This window comes from Cebus imitator, unplaced genomic scaffold (assembly GCF_001604975.1).
Source record: "Cebus imitator isolate Cc_AM_T3 unplaced genomic scaffold, Cebus_imitator-1.0 Scaffold142, whole genome shotgun sequence".
NCBI lineage: Eukaryota > Metazoa > Chordata > Mammalia > Primates > Cebidae > Cebus > Cebus imitator.
In genome coordinates, this window is record NW_016107457.1 from 3,910,478 (window position 1) to 3,933,469 (window position 22,992).

At 37.3% G+C, this 22,992-nt stretch overlaps 1 protein-coding gene across 2 annotated transcripts in view; it reads left to right on the forward strand.

Annotated features, from left to right (window-relative positions):
- Positions 1 to 4,990: 4,990 nt before the first annotated feature.
- CABCOCO1 (ciliary associated calcium binding coiled-coil 1) overlaps positions 4,991 to 22,992 on the forward strand; it is a 101,591-nt gene continuing 83,589 nt past the window's right edge. Inside the window, exons 1-2 of one of the 2 annotated variants that reach the window (XM_037743382.1) lie at positions 4,991 to 5,176; positions 16,059 to 16,162. In XM_037743382.1, coding sequence (XP_037599310.1) covers positions 5,102 to 5,176; positions 16,059 to 16,162 — 179 coding nt within the window. In that variant the 5' untranslated portion in view covers positions 4,991 to 5,101. The remainder of the gene's footprint in view (positions 5,177 to 16,058; positions 16,163 to 22,992) is intronic. The other variant, XM_017542305.2, reaches the window with a different exon arrangement.

Below are 22,992 nucleotides of genomic sequence, written 5' to 3' on the forward strand. Positions count from 1 at the left end.
CAAGAACAAAAAAGGAAGGCACTGTTGTTACCCGAACACACACCAGCGTCTTCGGAAAGGCTTGCCAGGGCCCAGGACTTGTTCTTTTGACTTTTTACAGCCCAAATTTTAAACGAGTCATCAATAAGGGAACTACACTATGCAGTCTGCTTGACATTGGAAAGTTAGGATTTGGGGAACGAGCCATCTACACAAGTCTGAGACAGCCAGCTGCCCAGGACAGAGATAACACAGGTCGCAGGGGTAGTTATATTTTCCTTTTTTTTTTTTTGAAACAGAGTTTCGCTCTTGTTACCCAGGCCGGAGTGCAATGGCGCGATCTCGGCTCACCACAACATCCGCCTCCTGGGTTCAGGCAATTCTCCTGCCTCAGCCTCCTGAGTAGCTGGTATTACAAGCACACGCCACCATGCCCGGCTAATTTTTTGTATTTTTAGTACAGACAGGGTTTCATCATGTTGACCAAGATGGTCTCGATCTCTTGACCTCATGATCCACCTGCCTCGGCCTCCCAAAGTGCTGGGATTACAGGCGTGAGCCACCGTGCCCAGCCTGGGTAGTTATAGTCCCCAGTTGTCTACCGTCAGTCCTGAGGGTGGTTGGGTGCAGCCCCTCCAGTGGGAGAAGGGGTGGGCTGGGGTGCAGCGCTGCCTAGATAATTGTTCAAGAAATCCACAATAAGTACCCACGGTCATTTACAGACACTACTGCTCGCTGCACAGGAATTAAGCAGTGGGCAATAACAATGGTGTTGAGCAAGCCAGACATCTTCCTTATTAAACGTTTTGGAGTTAGGTTTTGCAAATACCAGTCAAAGTCCCTACAGAAAACAGCACAAATGTGGTAACTGAGGACAGCTTGTTAAAGGAACTGTTCACAAACAGGTGGGCAGCCATAAGTAAAATCAACAAGAGACAGTGACGCGTCCTCGGTCTAGTAGCAGGAGGAAGCCATTACCACCTTTAGGCCTGAAGGGGCCAGGCAAGAGACATCGTTACCAAAACCCGGAGACGGCTCGAGCTGTGGAAGGGGCTGAGGAACAGATGGTGACTTTCAGGGCTTTGGGTGTAGGTATCCAGCTACTTCTAACCTGTAATCCTGCAGAGAGGGGACTGGGAGAATAAATACCCTGATCTCACTCTTCCACCTTCCAAACCCCTGGTGATGCTCCCATTGGCAAAACTCAACCACAAATCAGAGGGCAAAAAATGTGGCAAAACCAGCTGATGGTGACCACAAAGGTTGGTCACGAGACAAAGCAGAGAAAGGGAGGGAGTGAATATGAGGGGCAAGCGAAAAATGACCACATACTAAGGAAGACAGGAAGCAGTGGCAATTTTTGAGAGGTCGGCTTAGGAGAGCTAAGGAGGTAAGAGGCTGATAACAGAGCTGCAGTGGGTAAGGAGAGATGAAAAGAGAGCCACTGCTTTTTCAATATTTTGATCAGGAAGGAAAGCAAAAAGTCACAAAATTATCTTAAAGAGATCTCTGTAGTAGGGAATTGCTGGTTTGGAAAAAGGACTTAAGTTTCATCTGAAAAGCAAAAGGATCCATTTTAAAGGGAGTGACTAGAGAAAGAAGGACAAAATATGGACTCAAAATGGGAGATGACAGAGTTTTGCAGACAAGTATTGGTGCTATATGCATATTCTCCAAATAGTATTATACCAACTGTTTTCTGGAAATTATTATCCCAGCCCACAACAATTACTCACTCTTATAATGTATACTATAGTATTTTTACTATGTCATGTCCTAAGTGTGCTTTATTAAGGTAAGACTTCACAATGTTCTCACATATGACTTGAACAGACTACAGTACTTGGTTGAAATGAGAAGACCAGATTTGAGGATTAGGTAAAGGTTAAGAAAACTTTAAATACATTTCAAAATTGGTTACCTATGGGAAAACTTTCTTTGCTAAAAATAAAATATGTAACCAAGGAAGGCAATTACTTACAAATTAAATTGCTTTTAGTCTTTTTTCATTCTACATCTATCGAGTTTCACGGATCTCAAGGCAAGAAACAATGAGCAGTCTAAATTTGATCTCTAGAATTATGAGATCTCTCATTACATTTAGGAGCATACTAAATTGCTTCCTACCTGATCATCTTAAGATCATGGGTATCACTTAATACATTGAAGACCTCAGGAATCACAGTGTTTGAATTACTAACATGTCACTAATAGCACTATTTTGTTCATTGTTGAAGAACCTCATCATATTTAAGATAACCCAGAGGCTGGGCACAGTGGCTCAAGCCTGTGATCTCAGCACTTTTTGAGCCTGAGGTGGGAAGATCACCTGAGGTCAGAAGTTCAAGACCAGCCTGGCCAACGTGGTGAAACCTCATCTCTACTAAAAATACAAAAATTAGCCAGGCGTGGTGGTAGGCTCCTCTAATCCCAGCTACTGCAGAGGCTGAAGCAGGAGAATCCCTTGAACCCAGGAGGTGGAGGTTGCCATGAGCCAAGATCACGCAACTGTACTCCAGCCTGGGCAACAGGAGTGAGACTCCATCTCAAAATAATAAAAATAAAAAATAATAATAATAAAATGAGCCAGAGACACAGGAACCACGAAGAATGGAGTAGAAATGTTTACTCACCCTAAGAACATAGTTAAAATTTGTTATTATTCATTGCCAAATATTGCCACACTGGACCATCAATACCCATTATAAAATTATCTAGCCCTTTCCTGAGTGTTTTTCTGGTATAAAAGCATGTTTCATTTTAAACATCCAATATTTGGTTTAACTGGTAAAATTATAAAAAGTTCCTCTTCAAGAGAACCTGATTTTATTTATAAAGTGTGCACCTCACAGGTTTACGGATATGTAGGTTGGAAAACTTTCTTTAGAACAGAAGTCAATTGAATTGATCAAGTAATATCAGGCTACCCCATATTTCAATGTGATGTGGTAAAAGTCAGTGATCTTTTACAAAAATAACTGTGAACAAGACCCATATGCTTCCTTTCCTCTTCCAGTCCTAAGACAATAGACTACGATAACAAATGGAATTTTGCAGGCTTCGGTTAGAGGCCTTTATCTTCAAAAGAGACCTAGGAAGGAAGACTTAACTGACCTTTCCACGTAAGAAAGCATATCACCTACTGAGATTTGTCTTACTTGTTGGCACCTATCTACAAAAGAAATGGGAGGCTAAAATCAGCTTCAACTTGTGCAAATTAAAAGTAACCTTCAGGCTAATGGGTTTTCAACACCACTCCTTACTGAGCAAAACATTTGTGTCCCATAAAATTAAATTACCTCCTCAAAACTGACTTCTCTAACAAATTACAACATTACATTTTTTAAAGTAAAATTGTAATTCCTGCAAAACAATTCCCCTCTCCCTGAGGTAACCGTCTGTTACTGTTAGAATTGATTCCATCTTTAATGGAGTTCTCCATCTCGTTCTGGGGTCCAAAACCAAAAACGGTAGAAGAAAACCTAAAAACTGTCAAACAAATGGCAGCAAAATTAAAGGCCTTGAAAAGTAAACCAAATCTTTGAGAAAACTAGAACTCCGTATTAGAGAAATAAATGCTTTATCATTTCACCAAACACTAAATTCAAGGAATGAGGAAGGGTCCTTACCTCAAAAAAGGTGACCAGCTATTTTCAATTTCCTGGGAGTAGTGATCAGAAGGAAACAATGAAAAAAATTAAGCACTGTAATGAGTTTCGAAGGTGGTGGCTCTTGTTTTAACTCTAGCAATCACTAAAAAGTGACTACATTTTCACCAACTGAAGAAACTTTAATATGGTCCTATTTAAATGGAGTTGCATGCATTATTTGTACTGAGAACTAAACTTGCTCCTTCGGAAGTGAAAATATCAAGGGAAACAGTAAATAAAACCCACTTGAAAAGATGGGCCATACATTTACCAGACTAGAGATGACTCATAAACACTAGTTGACAGTACAAATTGTATACTTTGAACTATGAGACAATTTGAAGGAAAGGCACAATTATCATGAGGTTATATAAAGCAAATGTGTTAAATTTGGTCTAAAAGACAATGGACTAATATAATATAAAGGAGAGGATCATGATGAAATATTATCCTGGCAGCTGTGTACAGGTTGGACTAACGTCAGGGAAGCACACCATTAATACTAACACTAATAATATCAAACAGACCATTACTAGCTGTCAAGGCTGATATATACATTTTCATATATATATATAAACCAGTTAAATCCTCACAGTCATGTTTTGAGGCCAATACTGTTATCTCATTTAACAGATGGGGAAACTGAAGCACTTAAATAATGTCTGATTTTTACAATAAGTGTCCTGCATAGCAACCTCCATGCAGGTCAATACAAGCCACGTACATTTCCTTTTCAAAGCAGACGTTGATCTTCCAAAGAAGTCAAGAATACTCATGCTGCCACGTGATATTTCTGGTTGTTTTTCAATGTTTTTGTTGTGGAACACTTCAAACATATACAAAAATAGAACGAATACTATACTAACTGAACCCCTTTATTCACATACCTAATCTAGATTCATCTATTATACCTCCACTCATTTCCTTTGCCTCTCCCCCATTATTTTGGAGTAAATCACCGATTTTATAAAATTTCATTACCACTACATTGTTTAGTATGTAAAAGATAAAGACATATTTTTCCTTCTAAACATGACCACAATACCATCATGATACTTTAAAATTTACAATGATTGCTTAGTATCCAACACCAATCAGTGGTTAAAGTTCTAATATATATCTTACTTTAATATTTGTTGAAAGTTGCAGTGGGCCAGCATTAGGCACTTTGACATATACCATTTCATTTAAATTACTGCTACTTGAATTGGCTTTTCCTCTCTTTCAGTCCTACTAAAAGGAACGACTCTGTCTCTCCCAGAGGATTCAGAGACTCCGCAGCAGGTTGCTGTGGGCCACCCTTCCGGCCTCCTGTTCCTGGGCGTGGTCCCCAGCCCTGTCCCCGGGGGGGCGGAGGCTCGGGCCCGCCGCCGCCGCGTTCCGCTGGGATCTGTTCCCCGGCCCAGGGACGCCGCCCCCACTCCGGTTGTCTAGGCGACGAGGGGCCGCTTCTCCCGGCCGAGATTGCGGCGATGTCGCAGGGAACGACTCCCTGGGGGCCGACCCCGGCAGGGCCGACCCCAGCGGGAACCACGCCCGAATCGGAGGTACGCCGCCCCTTTCCCTTCCCGGTCCAGTTGTGGGTTCCAGCGGCCTCCAGGCGCCCATTCCCCGCCCTCGGAGTCCGCGGCCGATCCGAGTCCTGTTTCTGAAGAGGCGCCGCACGCCCGGCGCCGGCGGGGAAGCGGCCTGGGAAGGCGGCGGGGCTGGGAGCGGCCCAGGAGCGGCGCGGGGCTCCCCGACACCCTCTGCTGCCCGGTGTCCCCCAGTCGGACCCGGCGCGCAGTGCACGGTGCCAGCGAGCCTAAATTGTATGAATTCTTCCGTTGGACGGCTCTGTACCCAAACGCCCTCATAATCACGCGCTTCTACCGCAGTTTTTTTTGTTTGTTTGTTTGGTTTTTTTTAATTCTGAGTAAAATAAGTGATCTCATATTTTTAAATGGACCAGTCTCTTTTTGAAATTGCTACCAATTCTGTAATGATCACAGCTGCGATTGCTCAAAAGATGTCATGAAATAATAGCTGTTTCCTGGTGATGGACTGATCACTATCAGAAGGTTGATGTTTCCATTATTTTGCCATTTTTCTAAACAAATAGATGCAGGTCAAAGGACAATGGCTGAAAATCGGTCTTCTGGTTGTGGCTTTAGTTGCTCATCAACTTGACTTTAGGAAAGTTATTTAATCTCCTTGGACACCAGTGGCCTCCTGTATGACAAAAGGTTGCCCTTTAGGCCCCTTTCATCACCAACTCTCAATAATGAGTAGGTTTTAAGTAACTTTACTCATAAACTTAATATCCTGAGATTTTAAGTACACGTCTGCAGTGCCAGATATTACCAAAAAATGCTCGTATCTTTGCACACAGAGTCTACTATTATTGTTCCTAGGAAGTTTTTTTCTCTCCGTTTTGTTAAGGTTCTAAAGGTGAATAATAATGTCTGAATTAACATTGCTTTGCTTGACTTCCTTATTCGTTGATCTAAACAACATTCTTTGTGCAGAAGACAAGTTATTAGCTGCAATTTTATAAATGAGGAAACACAGAGAGCCAATAATTCCACGCCTGGCTCAGAGATATGTAAGCTGTTCCCAATCGAGATTCCGACTAATACTAAACACAGATCACTAAGGCATGTGGACTCTCATATGAGCCTTTTGAAATTAGCAGACATTAAAAGTACATTTTAATGTGATAAACTGGTTACTAAGCCAATTACTCCCTTGCGATCTCTAATGTAAGTAATACAATTTCAAAAGTAGCATAGGAAATTTTCCAATTAACTTGTGTTATTTAAATAATACCAAGTATAAGACAATGCACAATTGTCAATGTGTACACATACCTTACCCATGTAGGTCATGTCCTTTCCAAAAAGACTGATCATTTGGTGTTTTGATGAATCTGCACTTTAAAAAAAATACGTAATTTTTTTAAAAGATGAAAAGTAGTGCTATGCGTCAGGAAAAAAGAAATCATTTTATAATGGTTCAGTCAGATGAATGAACTAGTTATAGACCTGAGATGATTATCTACCTCTTACGATTGTCAGCTTGCGAATTTGTCAACTTCTTGGGGGAGCAAGTATTCTCATGACATGTAATTCAGGATGTGCTCAATCACTTAGTAAAAAACAGAAGAAATCAAGTTGTAACAGGGACTCAATTAGCCGTGCTCATTTACTAAGATAACACGCTAATTCACTGCTTTGTGGATTCCTGAAGTTCATGGGGAATACAGTTGATCTATAGATCTTTAGGCCCCTCTCATCTTTAAAACAAGTGTCATTCTTTAAAACAAGTCTTTCCTGCCACCCATTTGTGCTGACTGGGGGTTTCAGATGTTAGATAGAAAAGATGGCAAGATTTCTTTTGTGGTCTGTTCCCAAGGCCACCGCTTTTTAGGTAAATACTGAAAGGTTCTTCTCAGATCAGATTCTTTACAGTGTTGATCCCCCAACAACTAATCCCTTATGGTGTCTTTCTAATAAATTCTGTATCCGAAATGACTTAGACAGTAGCCATGTAGTCAACTAAGCCAAATAGTACTGAATTACTTCCTTTCTTGCCCAGTCTATCAGAAATAAAGCATAAGTTTCCATTAATCTGATGTTTCCCATTTATTGCTTGTGGCCAATACCTAGAAGTAATTATCTCAATCACATAGTAGGCACTCAATAAATAATGATGACTAACTAAAATCATGGGTGGTCTGAGGCATGCCAGAAAAGGTAGTTATCATAGATTAAAATCTACTGTATGAGTTACTGTGAACAAGCAGATATGAGATGTAGATCCAGGAAAATAATTTTTTCTGTGACACTGAATAAGTCCTGCTTGCCAGCCTTCTGAATTCAACATCCAGAGTTCTTTAGTAATATTGGAGGAAATGCCTCCCTTTAAATGGTAAGACTAAACTTTTGGCAGATATCTGTATAAATGCATAACAGAAAAAAAAACTACAAAAATCTGCAAATAAATGTTTGTTATGCATAGACCTGTAAGTGAAAAGAGTTTATAAATGTGTACTTGGAATTTGGTGATCAGTCCTGTATCAATAATTTGTTCATCTATTGACTTTCTTAATATCTTCAAAAATATCTAGGAAATTGAATCATAAGTAGTACACCTACAAGGAATATACTTCAACTTCCATCAGAGACCTAAAAGAAAACACAAATGGTTGTTTCCCAATTTCTTCTTCAGAATAATGTCTCTTAAAGTGTTACCACACCTAGTAGGTGACAATTACTCAATGCATTCAGGGCTTTATCAGGACAGGATGTTTATATAAGTTTGAGGGAAAAGATGATGCAACTTGTTTAGGAGATCATCAACACATCCTGGAGCAAGCCATAGACAATTCTCTCTACATTAGGTGTCCCTACAGACTGTAGAAAAAAAAACCCCACTCGATCATTACAGAGAAAACTCAGGGCTCAATTGAGCAGCAAAATGATCAGTTTCCTGCAACATCAGTGTCATTCAAGAAGTATTTCTTGAAATTATGAATCATTCAACGTAAGTGAACACATTGTGATCGCATAGTACAGATCGACCTATGCAGGCTATGGGGACAATGCCAAAAAAGTCTCTTAAAATATTGTTGAGAAAACAGTACTAATGGACCTCCAAATGTGAGTACACAGTAGTCGTATTTATCAGACACTTAGAACCTGTAGCAAATTCTGGCTGTAGCATGGAGATGTTAACAGCACTTAGGCTTGTCATTCTTACTGTCAGTATTTGGGTTTACTGTCTTATTTAAAATGTCCTGCTCCTCCTCTCCCTTCTGTCTTCCTCCCTAGATGGCACAAATAATCTTCAAAATTTTTCTAATATTTAAAATTTTATTTTTCTATGAAGTTTGGTCTAGTTTATTTTTATTTTTATTTATATACATATATTTTATTGCATTTTAGGTTTTGGGGTACAGGTGAAGAATATGCAAGACTGTTGCATAGGTACATACATGGCAGTGTGGTTTGCTGCCTTCCTACCCATCACCTATATTTGGCGTTTCTCCCCATGTTATCCCTCCCCAACTCCTCACCCCCCACTGTCCCTCTGCTAGTTCCCCCTCCCTAAAGACCCCAGCGTGTGATGCTCCCCTCCCTGTGTCAATGTGTTCTCATTGTTCAACACCTGCCTATGAGTGAGAAGATGCGGTGTTTGATTTTCTGTTCTTGTATCAGTTTACTGAGAATGATGGTTTCCAGGTTCATCCATGTCCCTACAAAGGACATGAACTCATCATTTTTTATGGCTACATAGTATTCCATGATGTATATGTGCCACATTTTCCCTGTCCAGTCTATCATCGATGGGCATTTGGGTTGGTTCCAAGTCTTTGCTATTGTAAACAGTGCTGCAGTGAACATACGTGTGCATGTGTCCTTATAATAGAACGATCTATAATCCTTTGGATATATACCCAGTAATGGGATTGCTGGGTCAAATGGAATTTCTATTTCTAGGTCCTTGAGGAATTGCCACACTATCTTCCACAATGGTTGAACTAATTTACACTCCCACCAACAGTGTAAAACCTATTTCTGTCAATTCATCAGACTCATTCTCCATCCAGCCTCGTTCCCTAGCTGGTGAGGAGTTGTGATCCCTTGGAGGAGGAGAGGCATTCTGGGTTTGGGTGTTTTCATCCTTTTTGCACTGGTTTCTTCCCATCTTTGTGGATTTATTTACCTGTGGTCTTTGTAGTTGTTGACTTTCAGATGGGGTCTCTGAGTGGATGTCCTGTTTGTTGATGATGAAGTTATTTCTTTCTGTTTCTTAGTTTTCCTTCTAACAGTCAGGCCCCTCTGCTGTGGGACTGCTGAGGTCCACTCCAGGCCCTGCTTGCCTGGGGATCACTTGCTGCGGCTGCAGAACAGTAAGGGTTGCTGCCAGTTTCTTCTTCTGCTATCTTTGTCCCAGAAGGATACCTGCCAGATGTCAGTCTGAGCTCTCCTTTATGAGGTGATTCTTTGGATATACAGAGGTTGGGGAGCTGCTTGAGGAGACAGTCTGTTCTTTATAGGAGCTCAAGTGCTGAGCTGTGAGCTCCGTTATTCCTTTCAGAGCTGCTGGGCAGGTATGTTTAAGCCTGCTGCAGCAGAACTCATAACCGCCTTTTTTTTCCCAGGTGCTCTGTCCCTGGAAGGTAGGGCTTTATTTATAGACTTCTGTTGTGCTGCTGCCCTCTTTCAGGGATGCCGTGCCCAGCGAGGGGGCAGCCTAGTCACAGTCTGCCGGCAGAGGTTTTGCTGAGCTGCTGTGGGCTCCGCCCAGCTGCCCTGTGAACTTCCCTGCAATCCTGTTTATAGGGGTTTAGTTAGAACTGCCTCAGCGACGGTGGCCCACCTCTGTAATGACAGACTCTCTCTGTAACGGCAGACTGCCTGGGTAGTGGCGGGCTGCCTGGGTAGTGGCGGGCTGCCTCAGTAATGGCGGACGCCCCTCCCCCACAGAGCTGGACCCTCCCGGGTTCAGCTGTGCTTGCTGTGAAACTCAATCCAGAGCGGTTCAGATTGCTGGTCTTTGTGGGGGTGGGACTGGCCAGGCCTGATCCCCTGGCTCCCTGCCTCAGACCCCTTTTATTTCAGTTGAACGGGCTGCTGTCTCCTAGGCGTTCCAGTCACCAGTTTAAATGGCGCCCGGATTTGTGTGAGTTCTTGTGTGGAGACCAGCTGCACCAGCTGAAACAGCCACCCTGGGGGCTCCTGGCGCTTTTGTGCCTGGGAATCTCCTGGCCTGGCTCCCTGTTTTAGTCCCCTTTTTTTCACTTGAACGGGAGACTGTCTACCAGGCGCTCCAGTCGCCAGCTGAAAGAGCGCCCAGATCCGTGTGAATTTTTTGTGAAGAGACCCGCCCCGGCGACCGAAACAGCCACACTGGAGACACATGGCGCTCCTCCACCCGGGAATCTCCTGGTCTGTGGGCAATAAAAATATGTCTGGAAAAGGTGACCACTCACCCTCTGTGCTCTCCCTGGGAGCTGCAATCCAGAGCTGCTCCTGCTCGGCCATCTTGGATCCCCTCCCTGGACTAGCAAGTTAGTATTTTTTTATATTTGAAATGAGGATCTAATTTTATTTCCTCCTAGAAGTGAATTACCAATTATGTCAGCTTCATTTACTAAACTATCTTGTCTCTTCCCGTTGAGAACAGACTGTTGCTATCACATTATATGTATACATGAATGAACAAAATAGGCAGCAGAAGAGAATAGCGAATCCAAAAATGTGTATATAGTATATATTATGTTATATATAAATTTTATATATTACATATAAATATAATTATATTATAAATTATATACATTTAAATTTTAAAATTTTAAATGTGTGTGTGTGTATATATATATATATAGTATATATATATATATATATATATATACACACACACATACTTATATATATAAAATAAATTTTTGGATCCTCTATGCTTTTCCACTGACTGTTCATTACTGTGTCAATTTTATGTCATTTTATAGTCATTTTTTAAACCTATTTTGGAAAGGTCACTTTCATTATTTTTGTTTTACAAGTATGTCTTCTTCCATAGGAACTAAAAAGTTATTTTGTAAAGTTCCAGAATAATCTAACGGGGTTTGAGGTTGTCATTACATTACATTCATAATGTAGGAAGGATTTAGTTCTTGGAATTTGAAAGTTTTTAATAAATCTCTTTTATCAAATCTTGTTCTTGAACTTTTAATAAAGTTTTATAGTTTCTTTATATAGATACTATACTTTTCACATTATATTTATAACCAAATATAATTCAATCAAGTTTTTACCATTTCTGTTTCTAATTAGCCTCTTGTAAAGGAAAAAACTGGCTTTTATATATTTATGTTATATAAAACCATCTTATCAAATTTTTTATTAGTAATAACTTTTTTGATAGTACAATGTCAGCTTTCTTAGGTATGCAACCATGTAATCTTCAAATAAAGATTTCCAAATTTCCTCATTTCTGCTATTATATATTTAGTTTTCTTATTGTATTAGTTAGAACCTCTACAGTGTGTTGAATTACAATAATGTTGGTATCCATAACCTTGTTTTAGTTCCTTGTTTTCATAAGAATGACTTAGGATTTCACTACTCAATATGATGCTTGCAATACGATTTTGGCAAATAGTCTTTTTCATGTTTAGCATTTTTTTCTTTTCATATTTTACTGGGAGTTTTGCTGCTGAATCTTAGTAAGTGCCTATTTATTATATATTTAAATACGCATATAATTTGTACCATTTAATTTGTCATAAAAATTATATTAGACCTGTTAATAATGATCCATCCTTGGATCTTTAAAATTAATCTGATTTGGTCATAAGTATAGCTTGTAATTCTTTTAGTATATTTTAAGATTTAATTTTCTAGGATGTATTTTAATTATAATTTTTGCATCTGCATTGATTTGTGATTTTGATTTATAATTTCCTTTTTTGTTAGTTCAGGGTTTTGTGTGTAGACTATGCTGGCTTCTTAAAAATGAACTCGCTATAGTCTATAATTATTAGACTGACATAGAATTTATGTGTTCTTTGATTAGTAAGTAAAATTACAAGTATAAAACCATCGGGGCATGGTGACTTTTTAGAAAGTAGACTTCCAGTTTAGTTCATGTTTGATCAGATCAATTTTCTCGTCTACCCTGGGTCAATTTTGAAAGCTTACGTTTTCCCAAGAAATCACTCATTTTCTTAAAATTTTCAAATGTATTGTCACTGAATGTGACACAAATTTATTTTCTTTATGTTTTAGTGACATTTGCCAAAGATTTGCCTATTTTATTATCTATTCTAAGGAGTCAGCTCTTGCTTTTACTTATTCTTCTTTCACTTTTTTCATTGTCGTTTTTAAAAATACCGGCTTTTTACCTTCATAGCAAGACTATGGTAAGGTGAATGAGGCACTCTCATTGAGCACAGAATTTAAGGAAGTGCCAAAAAAACTCAATAGTCAAGAAGTTCTGTTTTAATGCAATACTTAAAAAAAATCAAACTTAATGTCCCCCCAAAATCCCTGATGGATTAAACTTTTCAGTAAAGACCAAATCCGTATTACTGATTTTTCCTTTTGCTTCAGTTCCAATATGGCTTAGCATAGCACTGCTCCTGCTCCTTAGTTCATTTATTTTCAGGCTTTAAAAAAAAAAAAACACCTTTCAAGTGTAGAATTTGCAGACCATCAATGTCCTCTGTGACTAGGAAACTTCTCCTCAGTAATCTTTGGTGAAATCTGTTATCTTCCTTTTGGTGAGTACTTATTAAGAATCTTTTTCATATAAAGCACTACCAGTGATGGATACAAAGATGGCCCTAAAAGTTTACATTCTAGAAACAAAAAATATATACAAATGTGAAAAGTTTAGTTGACATTAGAGAGGGAAAAATTAGAGGAAAACATTATCTGGCAGATAGTATCAGACTTACAGTTTTATTGCTCTTGGAATAACTCCTAAAATCCACCAGGTGGTGGAATAAAATGAATTAACAGTGCCATTTAGCTTACATGTTTTCCTAGTTGGAGATTTAATTTTACAGAGAAAGCCACAATTACATATCCACATATTTTAGCTTATTTATGAATTTTCTATTATATCTTTAATTTTTACAAAGCAGAATGTACATGTTGAAAGATTAAACATTTTTAGCCATCTGATATCCTTCTCAAGCAAGGCACTGTAAAAACAAACAAAAAGAGGTCTGGTTTAAAATAGGTCCAAGAATATAATTTAAAACAAAAAACCCAGAGGGAAACTCCCCTAAAAGATGATTATCTTAAGCCTGCAAATTTTAGTAAAAGAATGAGGCACTAATATTAGGCATCTTAGCTAAAATGATTACTGTCCAAAAGGTTAAGATACGGGATTCTCTTTCATATAGTTCTTGTGTGACCTACTTTTCTCCTATCTAGAGACTTTTCAAATCAGATAAATTGATCTGAATGTCTGTATAATTCACTTTTCATGTATATCTTTATTCATTATTAATGTGACAGCAATCTTGCGTGTATTAAAACACATAAAAATGATATTTAATATGAATTCAAATTTAGGTTCAAATGACTTGCCTTAAGTCATAAAATTAATCAGTAGTCAAACTGTCAGGAGATCTGGAGTTCCTCTAAGTCCTGCGTTTCATCATGCTCTGCCATCTAACAATGTCATCAGATGATGAAGATGAATTTAGACAGCCGGTTAGCAACCTATGTTGACATATCGGGAACTGTGGAATTCTAAAAGGAAATAAAAGATTGAATGACTGAGGAATTTACAATCTAATGGGATTGACACTATGGGAATAATTATACTTTACCACTAATAAAAATATATATTACCAAAAATTGTTTAAACAAATATAACCATATATTATAGATCAAAACAGTGTCCTAAACAGAAACTGAGTGAATTTAATTCAATTTGCAAGTATCTGAGTACCTACTAGATGCAGCATACTAGAATACTTTTTTCCTAATGATTTTATAATCTAATGATATGACCTAGTTTAGATTAATTGGCCCACCCTAGCTTACAAAAAAAGTGGCTCATAATGTAGCATATTTTATTTCTAAATTAGATTTTCAAAGATAAAAATGTAGCATAATAACTTAATATTAAATTGCAGACATTAAGCCAATTACCATTACCAATAAGTGGTAGGTTTGAGATTTTTCTACTCTTGAAAAAGAAAAAGGATTTGGTATGTTATCTGGTAAACTATAGCGAGGCAGTTTTTTGCTGCCCTTAGCTGGAACTCAGTTGCATGGAAGGCTCAATAACTATTTGTTGAACTGAAAAACATTTGCCCTCTTGCCTCCCAAAATCTCATAATTTTTTATTTTTGTGCAGCTGCTGCTCTCTTTCCTCTATTTCCCAGTCTCCTCTTCCATCTCCCCTTTACAGCTCTTCCCTTTATGCCCTGACTTTGAGGAGTCTCATCCATTCTTATGGTTGCAGTTGACTCTTGAACCAATGTTTGTAAACTTGACCTTTGTGATTCCAACATTTCTAACTAAACTCTAAACATTCCTTCCTCACTATTAGTATTCCACCTTAAACTCAGCCTCTGAAATCAAACTCATCAACTTGCTATTTAAAAACTAGCATCATCTTCCAACACTGTATTTCTAGCCGTACAGTTGTGCAGGTGGTGCTCTGAACAAAAGCACTTGGCTGAGGAGTGAGTAAGGACTAAAACTAGACTCTTTTAACAGGCAATATACTTGGGCACAGGGCTGTGTCAGCCTTAGGGAAATCTTTTTAGCACTTCCTCCACCTAAAGAAGATACCATTGTCTGACTCACACAAAGGTGACGTACGTATTATTAGTATTGCCATCACTTTCTCCAAGTCACCTATTTCAGAAACAGAATTTCCATTCTTTCTCCCCTCTTTTAGGCTCCCGTGATATGACTACATTCACCACTTTCTTATCATCCACAGGGTCAAGGAGAACAGAGCAGTCCAATGCTTCATCCCTGCACTGTTTTAATGATCTCTTTAACTCTTCCTCTGCTCCTGTCTTTCCTTCACCTTGCAGTAGATTACCCTTTCTTAAAACACAGCTTTGTCTTGTTATTTACCTGTTCAGAACCTTCATGGTTCTGAGCACTATTGTCTGTGTTACTAGAAACAAAATTCCTAGACTACTGTTCTTCAACCAGCCAGGTTCTAAAATACTTATGATGCACAATGTCCTGTACCTTGTGAGCACCCAATACATAATTGTTGAATCATTAAATTTAAGATCTTTCATCATACGTTCCCAATGCCCACTTCTACCTAAGTCCAACTAGTCCCTCTCATATACCCTAGGTACCATTGTGAACTGCTGATGTTTATGGAACTTGTTCCTAACTATCCTATCTTCATAACCTTGGTGTTGCTGATTCATTCACATGGGGCATTGGCCACACCCAGCCCTGCAAAGCCTGTTGACCTCCTCTCTGTAGAATTTCCTTGTCTTGTGCCTATACTTGCCCCTTCTTTTGGACTGAATGCCGCATTTATTATAGCTTACTTGTATTCTTGTCTTCTTGTAACAGCACCCTAGGTGTGTTCCTCTCACTAGATGTTAAGCTACTTGAGGTTAGCCCATCTTTCTTGTTTGTATTTGCCTCCTCATGAGTCCCGGATTCAATGAGGAATGTGTAGATAATAAACATTTGTGGAATTGAAAACCATCACCCAGTTGTGCATATGCCCCAAAGACAGATTGACTAGCCATTTGACTTTTCAGGTGAAAGCGCCATTGCATAAATATGGAGAAGAAAAAATATCATCTCGAAGATTGTTGTTTTTAAATGTCTTTTTCTGACAGCAACCAGACTATAAGAAGAACAAATTTTGATATTATGGGGTATAATATATAAAACGTACAATTGAAATAACTCATTCCACATTGTGTTTTTGTAGAGAGACACTGAATTCCAGGAGCATGAAAAGATTCTGTCTCCGGATTTTCTGTCAGTTGCCCAAATCACTGATTTGTTAACAGAGGACGTCGATGGAGTTCAAGAGTAAGCATTTCACTGTTACAATCGCATACAGAAGAACAGTTCTAGTTTTGCATCTATAAATGATTATGATTACATATTTAAGCTTTTTTCAAAATATTTGTTATAATATTATGCACTGAAATATATCTGGACTCCGAAACACAAAAATTCTCAAAGAACTTTTTACACTACACAACAGTCTCCTTTATGAAGAAAATACATTGTAAACCAACTTACCAATATTAACCAAGAGCAGAGGTTTGTTGGTAAAAGCAGGCTCTAGTATATGCCGTCTTCTACTTTTTTTCTGTTTCATTCATAAAATTGTCAATATGCACATTAACCCAAAGGATGTTTTCCCTCACTGTAAGAAGAATAAGTTGTGTTTTCTGTACTCAGAATGGAAAATGCATTTTGTTATATTGGAAATCTTGAATACTAGCCATCCACCTGTGATTTTCTTAGCCATCCGCCTGTGATATTATTATCAGGCATAATACTATACTAAGTACTCTGCATACATGTTACTTACAAATGTGATTACAATGGAATTTATAGGCAGTAATTCTAATATATATACATCTCACTCTTTAGGCGATTTACTTCTACAATAGATCATCTATTTAGAACTTTTGTCAGATACATCCAACAGCATAATATCCTAAATGTTGTTTTTAGTAATCACCCATTTAAAAAATGATCTCACTTTAGAATGGAAGCCTAATTGGCCATAATGTGTGGAGAGTGGGGATGATGTCATGCACTGGACTGTACCATCCTGGTATCAGGCCTCTGCAGGCCAGTCCTTGGGACACAAGCAGGGTGTCGTGGACCATAATAGACAAATAGCAAATGACTCTGTCAGTGGTTATCACTGACAAATTTTACAAATGTACAGAATAAAGATGACTTGCTACTGAGAAGGGAATATGACAGATGTCCTGGCTGGAAGAAAAATCTGAGAAGGGAAGGCTTATCAAGAGCAGGCGAATAACACTGACAGGCCTTTTCCTGAACCGCTCAGCTCCAGCACTGGCAACCTCTGCTAGAAACTGATGATTTGTGATCGGCCATACTGCTTACTATCTGCATCTCTGCAATATTAGGGAATTTAAAATTTCACAGATTTTAAACAAGTATCTCCTGATGATTTTACCGTTTTTATAGAAATTAATGTTTGTTAGGAATTCTGATTCTTAGTGTAAGAATTGATCTGTAAAATGCATGTATCATATTAATACCACTGATCATGCCTTTACGTAGAATGTTATTTTCCATTTCCATGTACCCCCAAATGTCATTGATCATTGCAATGTGAAACACTAGGTATTTGATACTAGGCAAAATAGTACAATGCAGATAGCAGACATTTTATACAGTTCATCATTTGTTTATATTAAATGTCAAGTAAAAGGTGTTATATTAAGTACAATTAATATTAAATAAAAACTGTTGCAAACAAGTGCTTTTTAAAATTCGTTCTTCCCACATTGTAAGTCGTGCTATGTATTGCACTTTGTATGACAAGAATTTTTTGAATTATTGGCTCTCTTTGTTGTTAAATATCTAAATGCTGAGCATATATTTAATCTTTAGTTGGTAAGGCCTAGGATGCAGTAAGTGATGCAGAAGGTGATGCAGAAGCTAGCAAAATAAAAACATCCAGGTTCAATAGCAGGTTGACCTTTTTAGACTGTCTCATTAATGTAGAAATCACCTGAAGTGATCTCAAATTTTAAGACATCATCTTTGGATAAATAACATGAGTATTATATTAGGAGCCATTTCTTTGTAAAACAATTTTCTTGAGATTCTTTACATGATTTTGATAATGGTAATCCTGAAATATTTGAAATCAGTCACGCACTTTCAATTTAAAATAGCATTATTATAAATGGGGTTATATGCTTTTCAAAATGACAGAAATACAGTTTAAGTATCCTATCACCAAATGATAGAAGTATGTGAAAATCATACAGTCTAAAAAGTTATAAGCCTATTAAAGTTAGAAATCAGCACATTTCCCTACCTCTTAAAATTAAAAATTGCTCTCCATGAAAGCAGCCAACCAAATGAAACATTAAAGTGTCATTAAAACATATTTCTGAAATTCACTTTAAGCAGTTAAATGTCTGAGTACATTTCTCATGATCTCTTAGCTGCTATCAATCATAAATATTCTAATGTAACCTTGACTTTATTTATAGATACATCTCAATTTTTTTTAAAAAAGAATAAGGACTAAAAGTAACTATATAAACACAAAAATAACACTGAGACATCTTTAATAATCTTTCGGTAGCTGGGCCTCCATGAGCTACTTAGCTCTTGCCTTGAGGCCTATTTCTGCATGTCATATTTAAGAAGCAAAATGCACCCCATTGTCAAGAACATGCAAGAATATTGTAATATTTTTACCCAAATTCTTGGTGAGACAAAATAGATAGGTATATCACCTATCATCACTATACCAAACTTTCTAAAACACAATGAATCATCTTTCTCTTTCCCTACATTCTGTCATGCTACAGCTGTGGCCATCTCTCCCCTCTCCCCTGTTCCATCTCCCCTTACAGAGAAAAAGTTTACATATTTGCCAGTAAAATACTGGAAACTTTGCATTCAAACCATGGCAGTCTCTTGCTCCAATTGCCTCCCTACATACTCTCCTTTGGAGTGAAATGACTGAGGAAAGAATGGAAATGGTAAATCCTTAGCCCTGTAGTTCAAGTTAAAAGTGAAGAGACAAATGGCATTAGGGAAAATGGTGAAGGGGATGTGGAGGACAGCAAAGTTGAAAGAGATCACAGAGATTTCACCAAAATATTCTTTGGCAAGTAGTTACTGTCATTCAAACCCAACTAAACATCGAAGAGTAAAAATAAAAAGCAAAGAACATATGCGAATATTCAGGGCAAATATTTAATTTAAAATACATAGTGTGCAGATGGCAGATGATGAGTATACTTAGAAGAAAAACTAAGTGCTAGAAACAGAAGAAAATGTTGGGTTAAAGCTAATAATTAAAGAGGACATCAAATTCACAGAACAAGAGACCAAAACAAAAAAAACATGGTAAAAAAATAGAAAGAAGAAGCTTTTAGAACCAAGGCAAGGAACTCAGGCTAAGAGTAAAACCAATGTAGAACTTACCTTGCTGAAAATCAAGTCAGTAATATGGAAGACAAATTTAAGAAAACTTATATAAAGTGTAAATAAAGCAATTATTTGAAGATACTAGAATATACCTTCAACCTTCAACATAGTGAATCAGAAAAAATAATCTACACTTCGTAAAAGCTTTGATTTCAATATTTTAGTAGAATAAAATCTCATGTATTGCCTTCTTCCTGGGATAAATTTAAAGTAAGTCACCTAGAGAGGAAAATAACAGTCCTCAGACTTTTCCTTAGCAAGGTTAGTCTCCAAAATTCAGTAGTGTGACAAGTAGCCAAAATTTAGAAGTCGAGAGAATATGATTGCAAAATAAAATACTATTTGTGTCTGTTGTTTAGTTATACTGGCAACAAGATACTGCAATATGTAGACCAACTCAGAAAATACAGTATTCATGTGGTCCTATTGAAAAATTTACCTCATAACCCAGCTGAAAGATAAATCAGTTCATTGGTGAATTTTAAACAACAAAACCTGCCAATCAGAAATTGTGATATAAGAAATCTGGCAGTAAGTGTGGACCATTTAAAATTAAAATAAAATAAAATATCATAACAATAAACTAAAACAATATTCTAGAACATGTCAACAAAAATAGGCAAGCACATGAGAAAAAAAATAATTGAATTTCCTTTTCTCACCAAAAATAAAATTGAATTGAAGCAGATGACCCCTATTTATAGTAATGCTATTTTAAATTGAAAGTGAGTGAGTGCAAAATACTTCAGGATTACTGTTACAAAAATCATATAATCACAAGAAAATTGCTTTAAAAAATGGCTCATAACAAAATGCTTTTAAATACTTGTATCATAGATGTAAAGGGTTAATGTCCCTAAGTTTGCAAAATACTTTGATAAATTTATAAGAAAAAGTAACCAATAGAGGACATTAAAAAGAAATTCAACCTAATGAATAAGCAAAGACATATAGAAGATAGTAATTTTTTTCTGTTAGATTGATAGATATTAAGATTATGGACAAAATCCAAACTAGATTGGAGTATAAAGAAGCGGACATTCCTGTGTGGTGTTGATGAAAGACTTATTTGGCACTTCCCTTTCTGGAGGGAAGTTTAGCAGCATATCTCACCATGGTCAGTATAACCCAGCAGTCCCAATTTTGGGAATTTATTGGAAAGATAATTGGAGTTTTGGAAATATCTTTTTGTTGAAGTCTTGCTCTGTCTCCCAGGCTGGAGTGCAGTGGTGCGATCTTGGCTCACTGCAACCTCTGCCTCCCGGGTTCAAGTGATTCTACCGTCTCAGCCTCCTGAGTAGCTGGGATTACAGGCGCCCGCCACCACGCCTGGCTAATTTTTGTATTTTAGTAGAGATGGGGTTTCACCATGTTGGTCAGGCTGGTTTCAAACTCCTGACCTTAGGATCTGCCCACTTCAGCCTCCCAAAGTGCTGGGATTACTGGCGTGAGCCACGAGGCCAGGCTGGAAAGATCTTAATTAATCATTTCTCTTTACTCTAGATTCTCAACCAATGGAGGACATCAAAGCCCATTTGAGAATCCTGATCTATTATTAACTGCAGTTAGGTCTCTATCCTACTGATAAGACTAAAGAATGGCAAGGCTTCATACTTCTCCTTCCTTGCTGAATACTAATCGTTTTTCAGTTACGTTCATTACAGTTTTTCCCCAGTCAGTAGCTAGTCTTTTCAATGTAATTTGTCTCTGATTCTCCAGAAGTGTTTTGTCTGTTTAACAAAGACAAATTTATTCGTCTTTTACTTTATGGTTTGTATTTTTTGGTGTCACTTTTAAGAAATTTTGGCCTATCCAAATGTCAGAAATTTTTTAAATTTAAAGTTTGTAATGTTTGCTATTGACATCTAAATCATTAACCAACCTGGATTTTATTTTAATGTATTATGTGGGATAGTATTTTATTTTATTTTCCATTTGGATATCCAATTCTCCCAGCACCATTTTTGAGGAATTTATACTTCTACTGATTTGAAATACTACCTCTGCCATATACCAGGCTTCTGTGTATATTGGGTCTGTTTCTGGGCTTTCTACATATTCCACTGGCCTACTTATTTATCCCATAACAATACCACAAGTTTTCATTATTGTAGAAGTTTTCTTACTGACTTTCACTTAAGAGTAAATGACACTGTACATTAAACATTGAGAAATAAATCTTGCCAAATGATGTCCAATGCAAATTAAAGATCCCTGGCTAATAGAGTAAAACCCTAATACCACCACCATCAGGATGTCTATATCTGCCAGTTGAGTTGAATGCTTGAAAAAAATGTATCAAAATGTGTAGTGACATGCAACATGAAAAACTGACCGTATTGACCTAAAAATTAAAAATATATAATGTTCTCACATATACAGATATGTACATGTATGTAATATATGACATAAAAGGAAACTCAGAGATAGATTAACTTCAAGGTTAATTGAGGCAATGTCTAAATAGTGTCATCAAGAAATGAGGCTAATCTTAGGACCCATTATTCTTAGGGTTACAAGATAACTTGGCAGTAGCAACTGGAGGCACTTGTTTACTCTTTTTTAATTTTTATTCAACAGAAAAAAAAACTTTATCCTCTGTTATTAATTATTTAGAATTATTTAGGAGCATGCCCATCATAGAACAATAATTATTTTTGAGACATGCCGTATACTAAATTACATTATGGTAAAGGGGTGAAATTACCATGATCTCCTTAGAATAATCCGAATTCTTTTGGGTTTGAGGTCTATCCTGATACCACTGTAGATGAAATGTTGAAGAAATAGACACATATCAACATCAGATTTATTTGCTCCCAAACTTGTTTAATCCTGCTATTTTTATTAATCTGGTTATATCATTTATTTTGATGTTAAGAATAATAAGGCCTTGCATTTTTGAAGATAGCAGTAAAAAGTTGTCACACACCTATTACCCCCCTCAGAAATCACATAAAAACAGCAAGGAAATATCATCTTCATCTTTGTCAAAACCAAGAGAATGCTAGTGGTCCAAATCACAAAACAGAAAGATGATGGCCACAGTCATGATAGATCAACCAGAATGCAGGAGAAGATATACAGAAGGATGCCCATAGTCAGAGAGCTTAGAATGAGCTAATTTACATTTATATCTATCTATCTGCTTAATCTCCCAGGAGGAGAAACCCTTAAATCCCATTCCAGTAACGCTTGTTTGCAATAGCGGGACCAGGTGTGTAGGTTTGGAGCAGATCCTTTCTGTATCACAGAAAATTGACTGTTTATATGATAATAAAGAGAGTCTATCCATTCTTTTCTTTATTTTTCCTTACCAATTAAAAATAAATAAATAAATGCTAGAATAATCGACAGAAAGTTACTTCATACAGAAAATGCCTGCTAGTTTGTAACATGACCACGTCTTCACCTCCAGTGTATTTCCTGAAAGTAGCTATTCAAGGACAAAAGCTCACTTCATCCAAAGATGAGGTATAAACAAAGGATATCCATTCTAAGACACTGCAAGAAAAAAATAGAAGAGCAGCGGGAAAGAGAAATAGCAAATAAAATACATCAGAAAGATATAACCATGAGCAGACAAAAAAATACATGTTTTACCATAAATTTTTAAATATATGAAACATTTACAAAAAGCATATAACAGAGATATAAAAGCTCAAGAAAGAGATAAAGAAATAAAAGATTATCAA